The sequence below is a fragment of the Cheilinus undulatus genome, linkage group 16 (assembly GCF_018320785.1).
Source record: "Cheilinus undulatus linkage group 16, ASM1832078v1, whole genome shotgun sequence".
NCBI lineage: Eukaryota > Metazoa > Chordata > Actinopteri > Labriformes > Labridae > Cheilinus > Cheilinus undulatus.
In genome coordinates this window covers 18,789,996-18,806,169 of record NC_054880.1, presented here as the reverse complement: position 1 = coordinate 18,806,169, position 16,174 = coordinate 18,789,996, and the positions used below count along the sequence as shown (strand labels likewise).

At 36.7% G+C, this 16,174-nt stretch overlaps 1 protein-coding gene across 2 annotated transcripts in view; it reads left to right on the top strand.

The window, feature by feature from the left end:
• Nucleotides 1-252: 252 nt before the first annotated feature.
• rprd2a (regulation of nuclear pre-mRNA domain containing 2a) overlaps nt 253-16,174 on the top strand; it is a 34,363-nt gene continuing 18,441 nt past the window's right edge. For both annotated transcript variants that reach the window (XR_005993093.1, XM_041809323.1), the window contains exon 1: nt 253-720. Coding sequence is in view for 1 of the 2 variants with exons in the window: in XM_041809323.1 (XP_041665257.1) it covers nt 555-720 (166 nt within the window). In the remaining variant the exon portion in view is untranslated. The remainder of the gene's footprint in view (nt 721-16,174) is intronic.

Below are 16,174 nucleotides of genomic sequence, written 5' to 3'. Positions count from 1 at the left end.
GAACTTTCCTTGGATACATCATGTATACCTGATTTTTTTCTGACTATATGCTTTCATCGTCTGAGGTTTTTGTCCTGTCAGTTTTTTTGAATAGGTTGTTTTAATGCTTTCTATTCTACTTACTGTACAATAACAAGTTTGCCTGTTTTACCAATAAAACACTGCAGGGGGCGTTGATAGTATTTAGCTTCCAATGCGCTAGGCGGCGCTATAGTCAGTTGAAATATACGGAAGTGCCCTTTATCGCGGCAACGAGCAGCGAGTAAACAGACCCCTGGATGTACAGTCAAGTAAACAGCAAGGATATCGCCACTTGCTAACCTTAAATTTTCGTTATTATATTACATTTGTAGAAGCTTGCGGCGGATATATGTTAGACGTATACAGAGTGGGAATCAGCTTATCGGACATTTAAACCTCACCATGGTAGCCAGACAGCTGCCTCTGCGGTGGTATCCGTGCTACGCTAAGCTAGCATGCTAAGCTAAGTGCTAGCCTCGGCTAACTTCGGTTATTTTCTGGAATGAAAGTGCGCAGCGCGAGCTCCTCCGGACATGGCAGCAGGAGCTTCAGCTGGCTCTTTAGAGTCCACACTGGACCGGAAGTTCAGAAATGTCTCAAACACAATGGACTCAATTCAAGGACTTTCATCATGGTGCATCGACAACAAAAAGTACCACAGCCTGATTGTGCGACACTGGATGAAGTGTTTGAAGAAATGTAAGTAGCTCGTTAAAATGACAGTTGATGCTTCAGCTTTGGCATAAACTACGTGATTGTTTTTTTTTGCCCTGTTTCTTCCATAAGTACTGACAGAATTGATAAATGTTGAACTCGTATAAACGACCTTAAATCAGATCTAACACCCAGTAAATACTGTGCAGATACTAAACAAGCCATACCATGTATTGTCAAGTGCTCTTAAGAAGGGTAATTTCCTTATTAAATATTTACACTATTTTAAATTTATGCGACCTGTTTAGCTGACAAAACAACGCACCCACTTAAAAGTTCACATTTAGAGGTTTGTTTCAGCAGCTTCAAAGTCCTATTATTACATATTATTTACATTTAAGCTCTTTGAGTATAGCACAGTTGTTTTGGGTAATTCCTCAGCCTTTCAATATTGTGTAAACCCGGAGCCTTACTTTTATATAATCTTGTTGGGGGTGTTCCCAAATCAAATTTAACCCTTTACTACTGTAGTTATTACACTTACTAACTTTTATCTTTGTTTCAGTCACCAGTCCATATTCTCATACGACATCTGAATAAGAAAACAACATGCTATGTAGATTTCAAGACACTGAATAGAAACATTATAGTTTATAGCAGCCTTTCTCAACCTCTGAAGGTGCTGTGGCATCTTGTGGTGCTTTCTGGTTCCATCAGGAGTACCTTCAAAATGCTTAAAAATGAATCAAAAGTCACCACGAACATGTAAAGCTTGATCCAAATGAGCATCTGGACTTTGTTGACGCCTCACTTCTCTTTCAAAAGGCTTTTTCAGTTCTGAATCTGAGGGATCAAAGAAGCCTTTGGATGGATAACCATAACCTTAATGAAATAGAACCTACACAGATCTCATGGTTACACAGATCATTAGATATATTTAAATTAAGAAAGTGTGCTGAAACATGGAAGAGTGCATTTTTAAGATCTACATGACCATCCTTTGGAGATGTATCTTCTCAATTCTATTACTGCATGAAACTCTGTGCAGTCATATGATGCATCTTCTCTTTTTATCAATGCATTTTGACTGGGGCGACTTCAGATTTTACAGATTTTCTAAAAGGAGTTGATAAAAGTTAGTTTATAGTGACTGTGTTTAGAAAGTGGAATGCCGATTTGGCCAGTGTTTCCAGATACTTTGTACGGACTGTGTGAGAACCATTCCGATTTAATTCATTTATTACATTTCTAAGTACTGCATAAGAGGTTTGGACATTACAGACAGACAAATTGCTAGCATGGCTTTCTACAAACACCAGCTGTCATGATTAGTCTCTCAATTACAACCGTATCAACTCAAACTAAAGTGATTTTAGAGTAAAAATGTTTCTCTGCTACTTAAACATGAAACTATTTTGTGATGAAATCAGCATTTGAACCCTTCTAGTTGGCTTCATTTTTTCCCACGCTCTGTGCAAGCACTTGTCCTTCTGGGTTCCTTGAGTCTGAATTGAAATGCATTATTAGATGACACCTGAAGCTTTTTTTGAGTGGCTTTGCAGCAAAGGTGAGCAGTTTAGATTGGAGCACAGAAAGCTTTTAAAAGCCTCTTCTTTCATTCAGTCTGTGCACATATGAAAAGTATGTGCCACTACTGACATATTGGCTCATGCATAGAGTTTATGAAACTGGCACTCAGCACTTCAGTCATCCCTGATACTGTGACCTAGTTATTTTACTTAATGGGCCTGATCTAAACTGAGAAAGGATGGAGAAGAATTCAGTGCTTTGTGCTCTAGTAATGCATTTTCTTTGTTTTGTGAGATAAAGGTGTGGTAGTGTAACAGTACAAGTGTGTTTCTGGATGTTTGTGCAAAATCTGTATTTTTTAGTATTTCATGTATATGTTTGATGGAAACAGAGCTTAAAGCACAATTTTCCCAGAACCCTTGAAAACATTATTGTAGTTAATTTACTTCTAAAGGTTTTTTTTGGTCATGTACCTGTAGTTAAGACATTTTCATCTATGAAAGCTAAGTTGCTGTGTTTCAGTTAATGTGTTTGTGTTGATGGTGGAAATAGTTCAACCTGAGTCTGCGTTTTCAGCTGATTTGTAAAGGCAAATTCTTGAGATTTATCAGACAAACTGAATTAAGGTCTGTTAATCAGTTGATAGGGAAGCCGACTTCACATCATCCCTGGTTTGTAATCTGTTGCTGCTTTCATGAAGGATAGAGAGAGAGAGAGTGAGAAAGAGAATTTTTAGCGCCTGAAATTTACTTTTTGATCAAAGGGAGGGATCCCTTCAATTGATTCTTCCATAAACTGTAGAAAGAATTGGACAAAACCTGTGTGATGTTAGTGTTTGAATACAATAGGTGGACTCAAACAGCTTCTGAAGCCAATCTGTGGCGGCCTCCGCATTGAAGTCGCTGTCTCAACCGAACTTTGGATCAACCTTTAGGCAGACAAGAGCCCTCCCACTGAGCTCGACTTCCTGTTGAGCTAAGCTAGCAATAAAGCTAGCCTTCTGGAGCTAGCTTCTGCCTGTCAATCTATGTGTCAATCAAAGGAGACGCGCCAGTCAGTGCACAGTGAGGTTTTTCCTAAATATAATCTAAAGGATTGTACAGTGAGAGCACATGATGTCATTAGCTAATGAGACATGCTTTGTTTTTTTTAACCAGGCTGTAAACCAGTTTATTTCTTGTGTAAAAATGGCATTTTAACATGTGTTGTGTATGGGACTTCTGGTGTTCCTGCAGCCAGCCTCAAGTGAACACTTGCCATATTGCAATTTTTTGCACTTCCCCATTGGCTTCACTCTTCAGGACCGGAGGTTGCCGCTTGTATTGAACCTTTAGAAGTAAATAGACATAAAAGATCATTACCTCCGCCAAACGATCAGCAGGGTTTGTAAGTTAGTAAGTTAGTTAGTTTGTTTGTTAGCAACATAACTCAAAAAGTCATAGACGGATTTTGATGAAATTTTCAGGAAATGTCAGAAATAGCATAAGGAAGAACTGATTCGATTTTGGGAGTGATCAGGATCACCGCCTGGATCAAGGAATTTTTTTAAAGGATTCTTTACTATTTGGAGATGGGGCTAATGGCGGAGGTCTGCGCTCTCCGAGTGCTTTTCTTGTTTATTTCTGTATTTATATTTAAATGCTTTTAATCTCTGTTGGATGGTTATTAACTGTGCACAGTCCAAAAATGTTTTAATAACAATTTCAACAGACAGGATTCAGAGTGAACAATGCAATTCAGTGTTGTAAGTCAGTAGGATGTTGAAATGATATACATTACAGGACAAAGCTTTTTTTCTTACCAGGTCACCAAATCTAACACTTAATTTCCGTTTCTGATAGAAACTCTAACATTTCATACTCTCTGTTTGACCTGCGCTTGTATTTTCTCTAGCAACATTGACTGGACTGTTGCAGTCATCCCTGCTAAGCCTGCTGCTCTCTTTTCACTGCTTCATTTTGTTCTCTAATGTCCAGTTGACATGACTGGCATTATTGTCATACATATTATGTTTTATTTCATGGTACTTTATTAATTTAAGGGTTACTTTGTTATTTATATGAGCCTTTTCTCTCTTTTTATGCCTTTTACAAACAGCATAAGCATTCATGAATGAGGTAGTTTGGGAACAAACATCTAAGATCAGAAATCACCTGATTGATCATAAGTAAGATTATCTTTACGGCATTACATGACAAATATGCATCACATTAGTATTATTATTACATCATTCACAGCCCGGTTCATTCAGAAATTGTCTTTACTTGTTATTCCTTAGTCTGAAGCTAATGCACTTACAACAAGTTCACATGAAATAACATTTTGTGTCTGTTACAGATGTAAGATTGATGGTGTCCCTGGGACTTCAGCAATAACAGAAAAACAAATCATACTGCTGTAGACCATTAATACCTCAACAGTTCCCCATTACTTTACATTAATTCAACACTGGAAATCACACACATTTTTTAGTAGCTTTGGACCTTGTGTGACTTTCACATGAGCCTGCGTTGAGTCTTGATGCACTTTTCTTCTGTTTCGTCTGTTTGGATTTGTGTCGGAACTTTTGTGCTTCTTAGTGTGAACAAAGGTTAAAGAGAGGTGATAAACTCTGCCACTGCTTCCTTTTTGATTTTCAAGGATGTTACGACGGTCCTTTCACTACTCTCACTTTAAGGTTAAAAAAGCAGTGACTAGTTATGCTTCTCAGATCATGTTTGCAAAGTGATGTAGTTTCCTGAGATGCTGTTCACATGTAGGCTTTGGTTACATCACTGTTGAGTTTATTTTTCAACTCCTGAGCCTTTGCTGCAAGAGCTTCCTTTATTTGACTTGTAAATAACAGTTGTTGGTTGATATTGTCATGAAATATTTTACTGCTGGTATTGCTGCTGGAAACATTGACATTGATTAACAAAAACCTTTTTATCTGCAATTACACAACTTGGAAATTTGTATTTCTTTCTTTAAAAAAACAAAAGAATTCATTTAATTTGTTTTATTTTGTCTACAGATAACAATCACGGATTATCTCTGAGTGAGACAGGCTGATACTGATTCCTATACTAATGACATTTATGTTTATGTATCAGCTGGCTTTAGTGGTTTTCTCACTCTTCTTATCTTTTTATATGGATATGTATTTTATTGTCCTGATCAAATAAATAAATTCAATAGTGTAGTGAGATCTCATATAGATAGCATGGCATTGTAACCTGATGCAATTATCATACAAATCACTGTAGTGCTGGGCACAAGACAAACCCAACTGATCCATCCCAGTTCTGAGCTGGTATTAAAGCCCAAGGCAGGCTGACAGATGCTCTGCAGAGCAGGGAAGCTTTCTTTATGTTGTTATTACACACATCAAACTTTCAGAGTAAAGTACAGTGTTTATCTACTGTGTAGCATGTTAGTTACACTGACCAGAGCAGGTGACTAGGGCTGCAACAACGAATCAGTAGAATCAATAATTAAAAGTGTTGGTCACATATTTATTTATTGATTTGTCGTGTCGCACAATTATGACGTCACTTGCGTGGCGCGGAGCTGTTTACGTCACATACAGACTGCTGATAAACTTTACTTATGCTTGGTTTAGTACTTCTTTGATTATATTCTCATAATTAGTGGAACAATGAGTAGATATTATCATCAACCGTGTCTTATGATAGAGATGAGATGCTCACAACCCCAAAATGGTTGTTGTCATAAAAACTCCAGTGGAACTTTAGTTTTGTTTCTTTTACAATAAGAGACTGGATAAAAACAACAGCGACGGACTGTCAGGCAGTCATGTAATACATGATATTTGCCTCACCTTCTAAATGTTCGCTAAAATTTTAACAGGAGAGAGAGCAAGAAAAATCATGAGCTGCAGTCACAGGGCAAGAGGAGCAGGTGTGTGTGTGTGTGTGTGACAGAGAGGACAGACAGTTTGTGTGTCCGTCCCTGAGTGCGGGTCGGTCTGACAACAAAAATTACCGAACTTATGTTAGCTTGTTGAATAAGTAATGTTTATAAGTTATCATAATATCAATAGCTGTAAGAGGTTGAGGCTGACCTCAGGATGTAATAAAAGCAGAATCCCACCATAAGAGTCTTTCATTCAAATCATATCCCAGGCTGTTGTCATTAGTATGATCTAAAGTGTTTGTGTATGTTTGTAAGGAAGGAGGTGAGGTAAAAACAAAAAATATTTTCAATATCTGTAATCATTTATTATTTTTTTGTGTTTATTCTGTGGCATGATCAAGATATTTAATTTAACAGAACTCATAAAAATGTAGTTTTCCTTTAGTTTTGAGAATATAGCCATTCAAAAAAAGCATCCAATTCATCAATGAATTGAGAAAATAATAATCAGATGAATTAATGATTGAAATAAAAGAATATTACTTTATGTCTGATATTCAAAAATAACATGAAAAGAAGACATCACCTTTGTGGGGAGAGATTATGAAAGCCATTATTCCTTCGTAGGCAGAGCTATTTGGGGAAATTAATCAACAGTGTCAACAATAATAAACAGTAATGCTGATGAATTTAACAGATCTAAAGGTGAATCCCATTTCTACCCCTTAGCCTTTATCTTAACCCTACCCCTTGGTTTTGCGCGTTCACGTCAGGTGAAGTGGTGTCCCAGTTCTCTTTTGAATCGAGGGGTAAGGCTAAGGGCCAAGGGCTACATAGCCCTTGAAACAAAGATTTTTCAGGACCACACTTGAAACCAAGGAGTATGATGGATTTCTCCCCCATGCACTGCATTCAATTGCAAAATGGCTACGAAGGAGAAGCATAAATTAAAAAATATTTCTGGCATAATGATTATAGAAAACACGACGGCTGTATTTTCTCTCAACTCAATCTTTAGCCACCGAGGATTGAAGTTTATTGTTTTTTGGTATCTACAAGTGTAAACAAGGGTTATTTATTGTATAAATAAGTGGAGAAGATCAACGCAGTATGAACAAGACAGTCGAAGCTCCATAGTCACCTCTGATGACGCAGCTGTTTATCAGCAATGTGTGATTATGAACTTCAATCAAGAGGCATCTTGTTTTTTAGGGGAATGTTCCCTTACCACTCTGTTTAGAGGGGCGAGGCGAAGGGGAAGGGTCAAGGGGTAAAAATGGGATTGGCCCTAAGTCTCTTGAATTGGGTCATTGTTTTTAAATGAATCAAAATTACAGATTCGTTAATTTTCTTAAATTACTGCCCATTCAATACACTTTGATTCATTAAGTTGATTCATATCAAAACTCTTTCTTTAATATAAAGAAGATTTTTGCTGATTTTCTCCAGTTGGAACTGTTCCTAAACCTTGCTATGCTTTTTTAACAGAAGTATTATGAAGGTATGAACTTGAAGGTTGACTTTAATTTTTCTCTCAGACGCTGTAAAAGTTGAGCTGTTTGTCAGATCTTGAAGGTGGCCTTGTCCTAGTTTTGTCTGTCTTTTTCTCTCCTTGCTGTTTATTTTGAAATTCATTTTATTTGGCTCCAGTGCTTTTTGAAAATATCAGTACCTTTGTGTTTTTTTTTAAAAATAACAAATTCAGTAACCAGATATTATTGTATTCATAAATGAAACTATTTGTTCACTTTGCAATGACTCAAGAGTGGACTCTGAAGTGTAAATTGTGCTTAGGTAAATACCAGAACAAATGACTGACAGTGTGAGTGCGACAGGACCATTAAGAATTTATATTGCTTTACCCAGCAGGAGTAACTGAACCCTTTAAAGGGACAAAAGAGCTCTTTGTTTGTTCTTGTGTTTCTGCTTTGTTTGTTTGGCTTTTTCTGTCAATATTACATTTCACACAAGTCAAAGGAGACTTTGTTTTCTTGTATGTGCTTTTTAAATTGAGGTTTTAGAGTTTTGAAATTGCATCATTGATTTCAGAAGAAATTATCTTGCACCCTCTGGACAGAGTTACAGCACTTTAAACCCTGTTATGTACAGTATATACACACTTAGTGTGTAAATTTGCAGCTCATATTTTTGTAGTACCTGGTGTCTGTTTCTTACATGTTACCCTGCATTTCACTGGAAAAATTGCCTGCATCATTTTTACCTTTGGAGTTATTCTCCTTTTTAACGGCTGGTTGCTTTACATTAAGCACAGCTGAAAGACTTCTCTTGGATCCGGAGTTGGAGCAAAATGCTTGATGTAAATCTCATTTTTTGCTCATGCAAACTTTGATGAGATGTTTTCATTATGCATTGAGAAAATCAATTATTTTGGTCAGTTTAAGAAAGTGTTTCCTCAGCAAAATAACAGATAACATTACTGTCAAAGCATATCAATTAAACTATTTCTTTTCCATGTATTTGGAAACAGTAGGGTTGTTGTCACGCTATCAGAGTATTAAACTTTGACATACTACTTGTGAAATCAAACAGTTAAAGCCTCCACTGATAACACAAAATAAAAATCTGAGGCACTCATTGTTGGCTAACTTCTTGGTTTTTAGATAGATAGATAAAGAGATAGAGAGATAGATACTTTATTTATCCCCTTGGGGAAATTTGGGTATCCAACAGCTCGCATAATAAATACGGATAATGCCAAAAAGTAGTTTGACTCATGCACACATTGTTGGTTAAACACATTTATTGGCAATATTTTGTCGCTGAAACGTTGCCCTGTACTATCTGTGCTATGTAGACCTTGTTGTACCTTCCTCCACTGGCTTGTAGCTCACATCAAATTCAAAGTCCTACTTCTTGCTTATTAAATGGCAACAAAAACAGCTTCCGCCTGCCTACCTGTCCAAGTCTACACTGCCTCCCACCACTACTCTCTACCAGTGAATGTGTCCCTGGTACTCCAATCACACTAGAGCACTAAGTCAGTAGCCACCAGACTCTTTTCCTCTGTAGGCCCCATGGTAGAATGAGTTAGCCCTGTCTTTGTGAACTGGTTAGTTCAATGATAATGATGATGATGATGGCACCTGCATTTTTGATGATGACATTGAGGTCTCATGCTGATAATGATGATTTGTTATTTTACTGCTTTGGTGATCATGATATAAACAATTAAAAATGCTTCGATACGCTGTGGATTGCCTCTAGCGCTGCATAGCAACACCTGTGTCTACTAAGACTTGAAGTAGTTTATGGCACTTAGAAATGTTGTTCCCTCCTGTTTAGATTCTTGCTTGTTTTGTGCTTACTCTCCGACGTACATAACTTTGGAAAAAAAGTACAGTTGAAGAGATTGTATAATTTTAAGCCTGTGGTATCAATAAGTATCAAAGGATGGAACATTTGACAACCCTATCAGTAAGGGTGCACGGTATTGGATTTTAGCTGATATCAGATATACTGAAATTAATTTTGGTTGGTGGGTCAATGATGTGACGTGTCCATTTTGGTGTCTGAAGCATATTTTTTTATATTGAAATACATACTTTTAACCTAAAAGTATATTATATTATTTAATTCCAACCCTCTTTTTGAATACTAGTAGAATATATTATGAGTAATAGAAATTTGAGGATTTATGGAGCTCAAAACCATCAAAATGTCATTCAGGATAACTGACTGCACCTTGAATCAAGGTGCAAAAATGCTCCAAAAACATTAAAAATCTTAATGAAACTTTAAATTTATCCACTGGGCATAATTGTGTGGTTGTTTAGAAGTATGTATAAACATATTGTGCAAATACTCCTCTTCATTTTATTTTGATGTGCAAAATACTTTTGTCCCAACTTTGGGTTTTAGCCAATCTCATTCGGGATAACAGACATTCAGGATTAATTTTTCATTATATGGAATTCTTGTAGTCATGTGACAGGAAGTTATATCAAAAAGGAGTTTCTTAAGACCCTTATGACTGTGAAAAAAGGTCAGTAAAGCTCTCTTAAAATATTGATAATTTTACCTTTTCGCTGACTGTACAATGGGTCACAAAATTTTGTGTCATACCGGACAACACATAAATACTGTTGTTTTATTTCAAATTGGCATATTTAATGTGAAAGATGACATTAAACTGTTGAAGATCAAGGTAGTAGTTTTTTATAGGTGGCTAAGTAACTGTCTGTTATATAAGCAGAAGCAGAAGTTCATTCGGAATAACAGTTTTGTCATTCAGGATAACAGTTTCTTACTGTTAGCCCACCATGTCATTCGTTAGCTTGAGTGACACATGCATAATTTTATTGTTTGAATAACTTTTTTAAAGCTTCTTTGCATAATTAATTAATTGTTATTTCTTATTGATAAAACATTTAACATATTAATACAATATTAATACTTTTTTTTGTTTTTTAAGGCATATTTTGTCTTTGTATGTCCGCCAAAGGAGATTGTAACATCGTCATCATTATTTTCGTATTTTTAGTAATTAGCAGCAGTTATAATGCTTTATCAATCTTTTAAAAGTGCAACTTTGACATTTTAAGGGAAATTTTGTCCTAGATGGCAAGGAGAGAGCTGTAAGGTTTAAGGCCAAGAAGAACCAAGATCCATAAGTTAGGGAGGATTTTCTAGCAAGAAAGAGAGTAAGGTATCAGAGTGATGGAGCAGTTAGATTTACACTGAGCTGTGGAGATATGTGGATAATGTTAGGATAATATGTTTAAAATTAAATTAAATTGAAATGTTTTACTTTTTGGTGTTTAAAGATGTAGTTTGATACCAGTTTAAACATGATAAATTTCACTACAGTTGCCATATGGTGATATATATTTTTGGCTAACCGCTGTGGTCAGCCTTACACATGGGTCTGTATGTGTCTGACTGACTGAGTGACTACTTTCAGAGCCGTATATCCAGAGTTGCGTTATGGATGGTGTTTAGTTATACTCAGCTATTTCTAATGGCTGCCTTCACTGCAGTGATTAGTTTAAATGTAGCTTTAGCACGCCGTCAGTTTTACTAGAACAGGATCCATTTCTGTATGAAATAAATAATAAAAACAGCACCAAAAGCTTTTCATGATGTAAAGATGTTTTTGCTTTTCTACGGACGTGCTTCTGCATGAGTCTGTGATAGTTACGGGGAAAAGTTAGTTGTTGTGTGAATGCTTGTATGCAATGGCTGCTTGTGGACTGATCAGCTCACACGAGCCATAGCAGCAGTTTTGTCATGGAAACCATGTCTTTATTTAAACAAGTGCAGAGAATTTCAAGAATTTTGGAAAAGTCCTGCCCTTCTCAAATGGGAGCTTTTGCAGATGACAGGGAAATATATTCATACAATGGATGGATTAAACCGTCCTTCTGGCGTGTCAGGTTAGCTGTTTACTGCCAGCGGTAGGGGTGTAAATCACCAGTTTCATCACGATACGATACAATATCGGTTCTCAGAACAACGATTCGATATTTGCCGATATCACAAAGTCTGCCATGATTTGATTTTGATTCGATTCGATTTAGAGGCCTGCAATTGATATTATACGATTTTGTGAACCCATTTACCACAATCCGTTACTTTTCACATAAAGGAAAAATAGCACAATATTGATACTCTCTATACTCTATACTTGATACTGCTAGCCATTACCTGCTATCCGCGCCTAGCAGTGTTGTGACTGTCATAACCAAGCATGTGGGGGGACTTTCAAATTAAAGGTAAGGTGAAACTGACGATTAATATCGATGTTGATACTTTCAGTCGATTTGACTGAATCATTGCTCAAACAATAGCTATATCGATCCAGATCGATGAATCGTTACACCCCTAGCCAGCGGGGCTTTATGTTTTATACTTTTGGGATTCTTCAACTGTTAAAAAATAAGGGACAGCACAATTACACACTCCAAACACTAATCACTCTGCCAGAACACACAATTCAGTCAGGTATTTCAACAGGAATCACAGATAGTTGCAGTCAGCCATATACTAGGTTTTGACCTAGTCTTGTTACAATGGCGGTTGTTTACTATATATGAAATGTTAATGTTAATGTGTTCAAAATAGTATGTTTGGTAACAGTTTTACCAGGGCAAAATATTAATGAAGTTAAATGTGTAATGAATATTTACTACTGATTATTGGGGGTGACTGTGGCTCAGTAGGTAAAGTTGGTTGTCTCTGAATAGGAACGTCATATGTGATCCTCAGCTCTTGCAGTCAGATTGTCCATGTGTCCTTAGGTAAGACACTTAACCCCAGTTTTCTCCCACTGCTGCGTCAGTGGCCTGCAAATATGTATGAATGCAACTGAATGGGATTAGCTAATCTCCATAGCAACCTCTGCCATCAGTGTATGAATGTGGTATGAATGAGTAGGTATGTACTGCGGTGTAAAGGTGCTTTGAGTAGTTAGATGACTAGAAAAGCACTAAAAAAGCTCAAGTCCTTTACCATGATTTACATTTAATTTGATAAGTTACCGTGCCTGTCACTCTGTGTAAATATAGAATGAGGGTTTAGAGACAAATTTGTTGCTGACACTAAACTTAGTGATCAAACCTTGCAGAAACTCACAGTATGTCATTCGGGATAACGATGGCAGTCAGGTGGGATAACGCAGATTTTTTCTTGAAATTTGCAAATTACAGTTCTCTTTAGTCAGGAATACAACAAGAATCTTAACCCCTTTACTGGATGGCATTTTTAGACATTTTTAAGCTTTTTTCACTTTTTAGCGTTATGTTTCGAGTGATAAACCTTGGCAAATGGGCCTGTGTCAGCCGAAAAGCCTTAAATTTTCATATTAATTGTGATACAATTTTGATTTCCTGAGCAGAACATGTTTTTTGATTCCAAACTACAGATATGTATGAAGTATTGTATATTTATAGAAATAAATAACCAAGTTATTCGAATATCCATTAATGTTATCCTGAATGACATTTTTCATGGGAAAATTCAAATTGTTGACAGTAAAAATGCATAAATGTCATTTTAAGAGAACAAAAGTTTTTGAAATATATACATAATAATCTAATAAAGGTAAAATGAACTTTAATTAACATTTTCTAAGTCATTTTAATCTTTCCACTTTTTGAAACCTTATTCGTCACTGACCCTGATACTGATACTTAAAACATGCAATTTAAAGTTAGAGGATTAATAAATCGACAAATTTAAGTCCTTAAAACACACTGATGTCTTGCAGAAAATACTGTGCATCCCTACTTGTCAGTTATTCCCACACAATGACACTCTACCTGGGTGGTAAGGATGGCCATCCTGCCCAGCCTCACTCCGTAAATCTAATTTTTGTGTTTCTGCTCTTTTGACAATATTCATAAGCAGTACGCTGTATGAAGGCACTCAAATAACATCACTCACCTAGGCCTGTGTGATATATTGGTTCTAGCGATTAATTCAAATTATTTTGTTGAGGACGAATTAAGAAATAGAAATCTACATTTTTCTGAAATTCCTCCACGCTTGTCTTTCTGTCCCCCTGGGGCACCCATAGTTTCCACCCTCCCCCCAGAAGAACTGTATATTTTCGTCAGCTGTTTGGAACTGGTTCAGGTTTGCAGCTTTTGGACCATATACCAACCACAGCATGCTGCAATATTTGTTAAAAAGCTTTGGTAACTAAAGGAAGCAGCATGGCTAACGTGTGTCAACATCTCAATCAAAGACATGCAGCCGCCTGGCAAAAGTGTTTCTCACTACAGAATTGACAGAACCACTACATCCATCAAACACACACTTAAAGCAGTCAATTGCACTGAATTCAAGTGGTGGGCACTGGGCAGTAAACCAGTATCAATACAGTCAACTGTAAAAATTCTGCCATGGAATGGATTACTTCTTTACGCCGTCTTCACCAGTTTTTAAATGGGGCGTTCAGTTGTAGAGCCCACGCGAGGCATGAAGCAGCCACTAGCCAGCAAAGTGATGGAAAACGGTTTATTTTGAGTCCTGTCAGCAGTAAGTTTTGCTCTAACAGGAAAAGCAGCCACGTAACTAACTGAACGTCACTCTCTTGTGCCGCTGTATTTAAACTGTAATACAGTAAACAGGTTAAACCTATGTTTTTCCTCTCTTAGTTTAATGTCTGAAATAATAAGGACCGTGTTCGCTTAGCAGAGCCTATCTGTCGGTCTGTCCGGGGCTTTAACACAAGTTGGGTCACCTCGGTTTGTTTTTAGCTCAGCGCTGCAGTGATTCCATTTAAACAACAGTTTAAAATGTGTTTAAACTCCTGACTTGCTTAATAAATCCATGTTCAGCCCTAGAAGTGACCTGTGGTGTTAAATGAGACAGAGATGTATGAAGAGATGCAGCTGTAAACGCTGCACTTGCAGAAAATTACCAGTACTGCTGCAGAAACTTGATTAAACAATGATGAAACTGCTACTTCCGACAAGTCCTTCCTAATAAAAGTCTTTAGCTGTTAATATTTATTGAGGGCTTTTATTGTGAATGCCCCCAATAGGAGATAAGGTGTAGTCGATTAAAGCTTGACTCACCTCAGCTTTACAGAAGTAACACAATATTGAACACACAGTAATTAAAAAAAACACATTTTCATGTTATGCACGCTCAGACATAGGCTATCACAGGTTTCTGCAAATAGTTGCAGCCTTTCTGTGTTGATGTAAACTCTCCTTGCATTAAAAGGTGCATTTTCGAGACCAAATTACAGCTTGCTCTTACCCAAGATGAAAAATCAGTTGGCGTTTGTTACATTTAATTCACAAAATAACAGAAATACATGGTTTAATTTTTTTGTCATTTGTGTGTTTTTTTAACAAGACTGAGAAAAAATCATTAAAAATCGTAAATCAAATTTTTTAAAAGAAACTCTTAGAGATTAGGGATTCGATTTTTAGGCCGTATCGCCCAGGCCTGCAATCACCTTTTGAAATGTTTCACTCAATATTCTGTAATCATAGCAGGTGAGCTGCGTGTATAAAGACTTATTGTTGATGAGGTAGCATATTGTAACCAGCATCCTAGAGTACAGGAGGACAGGATTACATAAGCAGCGAAAAGCTGATGAAATTGTTAAAACCAAGCATAGAAAGCTTCATTTCGAACATAAGATGTGTCACCTCATTTACAGCAGGGACATGCAAGGGGATGTCTCTAGCAAGAGCAGATGGCAGCGATGTAAAAATTAAAAAAATAAAGGTTGGAAAATAGACAAGCGTGGCAGTGGCTGTAAAGAGACCTGAATGGGCCAACAAGTGTGCAGGGTGGGAAACTGGCACTTGCCAGGTGTGGGTATTTTTGAGCGGTGTCAGGTAAATTTTCTTAACCTACCAGCCACTGGGGCAGGTAAATAAAGAAATGTAACGGACTGATTTTGAGACAGTAAACCACAGGAACTGAGTTTTGGCTTTCTGCTTATTCTTACTGACTGTATTAGTAAAGCCAAGCAGATCAACGCGCTCATTGACCAAACATACTGCTGTCTTTAACCTAATATAACTTTATTTGTGTAGAACTTGTAAAAACAAGGGATTACAAAGTGCCTTGACATGTGCAGAAGCAACCAAAGGAATAGAATATACACTCTTAACAGTACATTGATTATCTTGCTTATCAGTTGAAGTTTAATTGCAGTTAAATCTGCATTTTAGGACCTGATTGTTATGGAAAAGAAATCAATTTATTAAAAAATACTATAAGCCTTGAATATCTGCCATACCTCATTATTTTACTGCCCGTTAATATAAAGTGGCTAGTTAAAAAAAGTGAGTGACCAGTAGAATTTTGAACCCACCAGCCACTGTGGCAGGTAGGTTTAAAAGTTAATTTCCAACCCTGCATTATGGTCTGTGTTTGGAAAACACTGCTTGTTAATCATCATCAGTCACATTATTGATGGCCTATAAAAGGTTATTGCTATGTATTGACAAGTCATTAAGATATGGAGACTAATTATTTTTTATTGTAATAAGTTATATTAAAAGCTTTACCAATAGTGAAACATTTCTTTTCAGTCCCATTACAAAATTAATATTTGACTGCTGAAATAGGCTGATTTATAAAGAGGGAGAATAGAATAATAAACAGAATAATCAACAGAAAAATATCA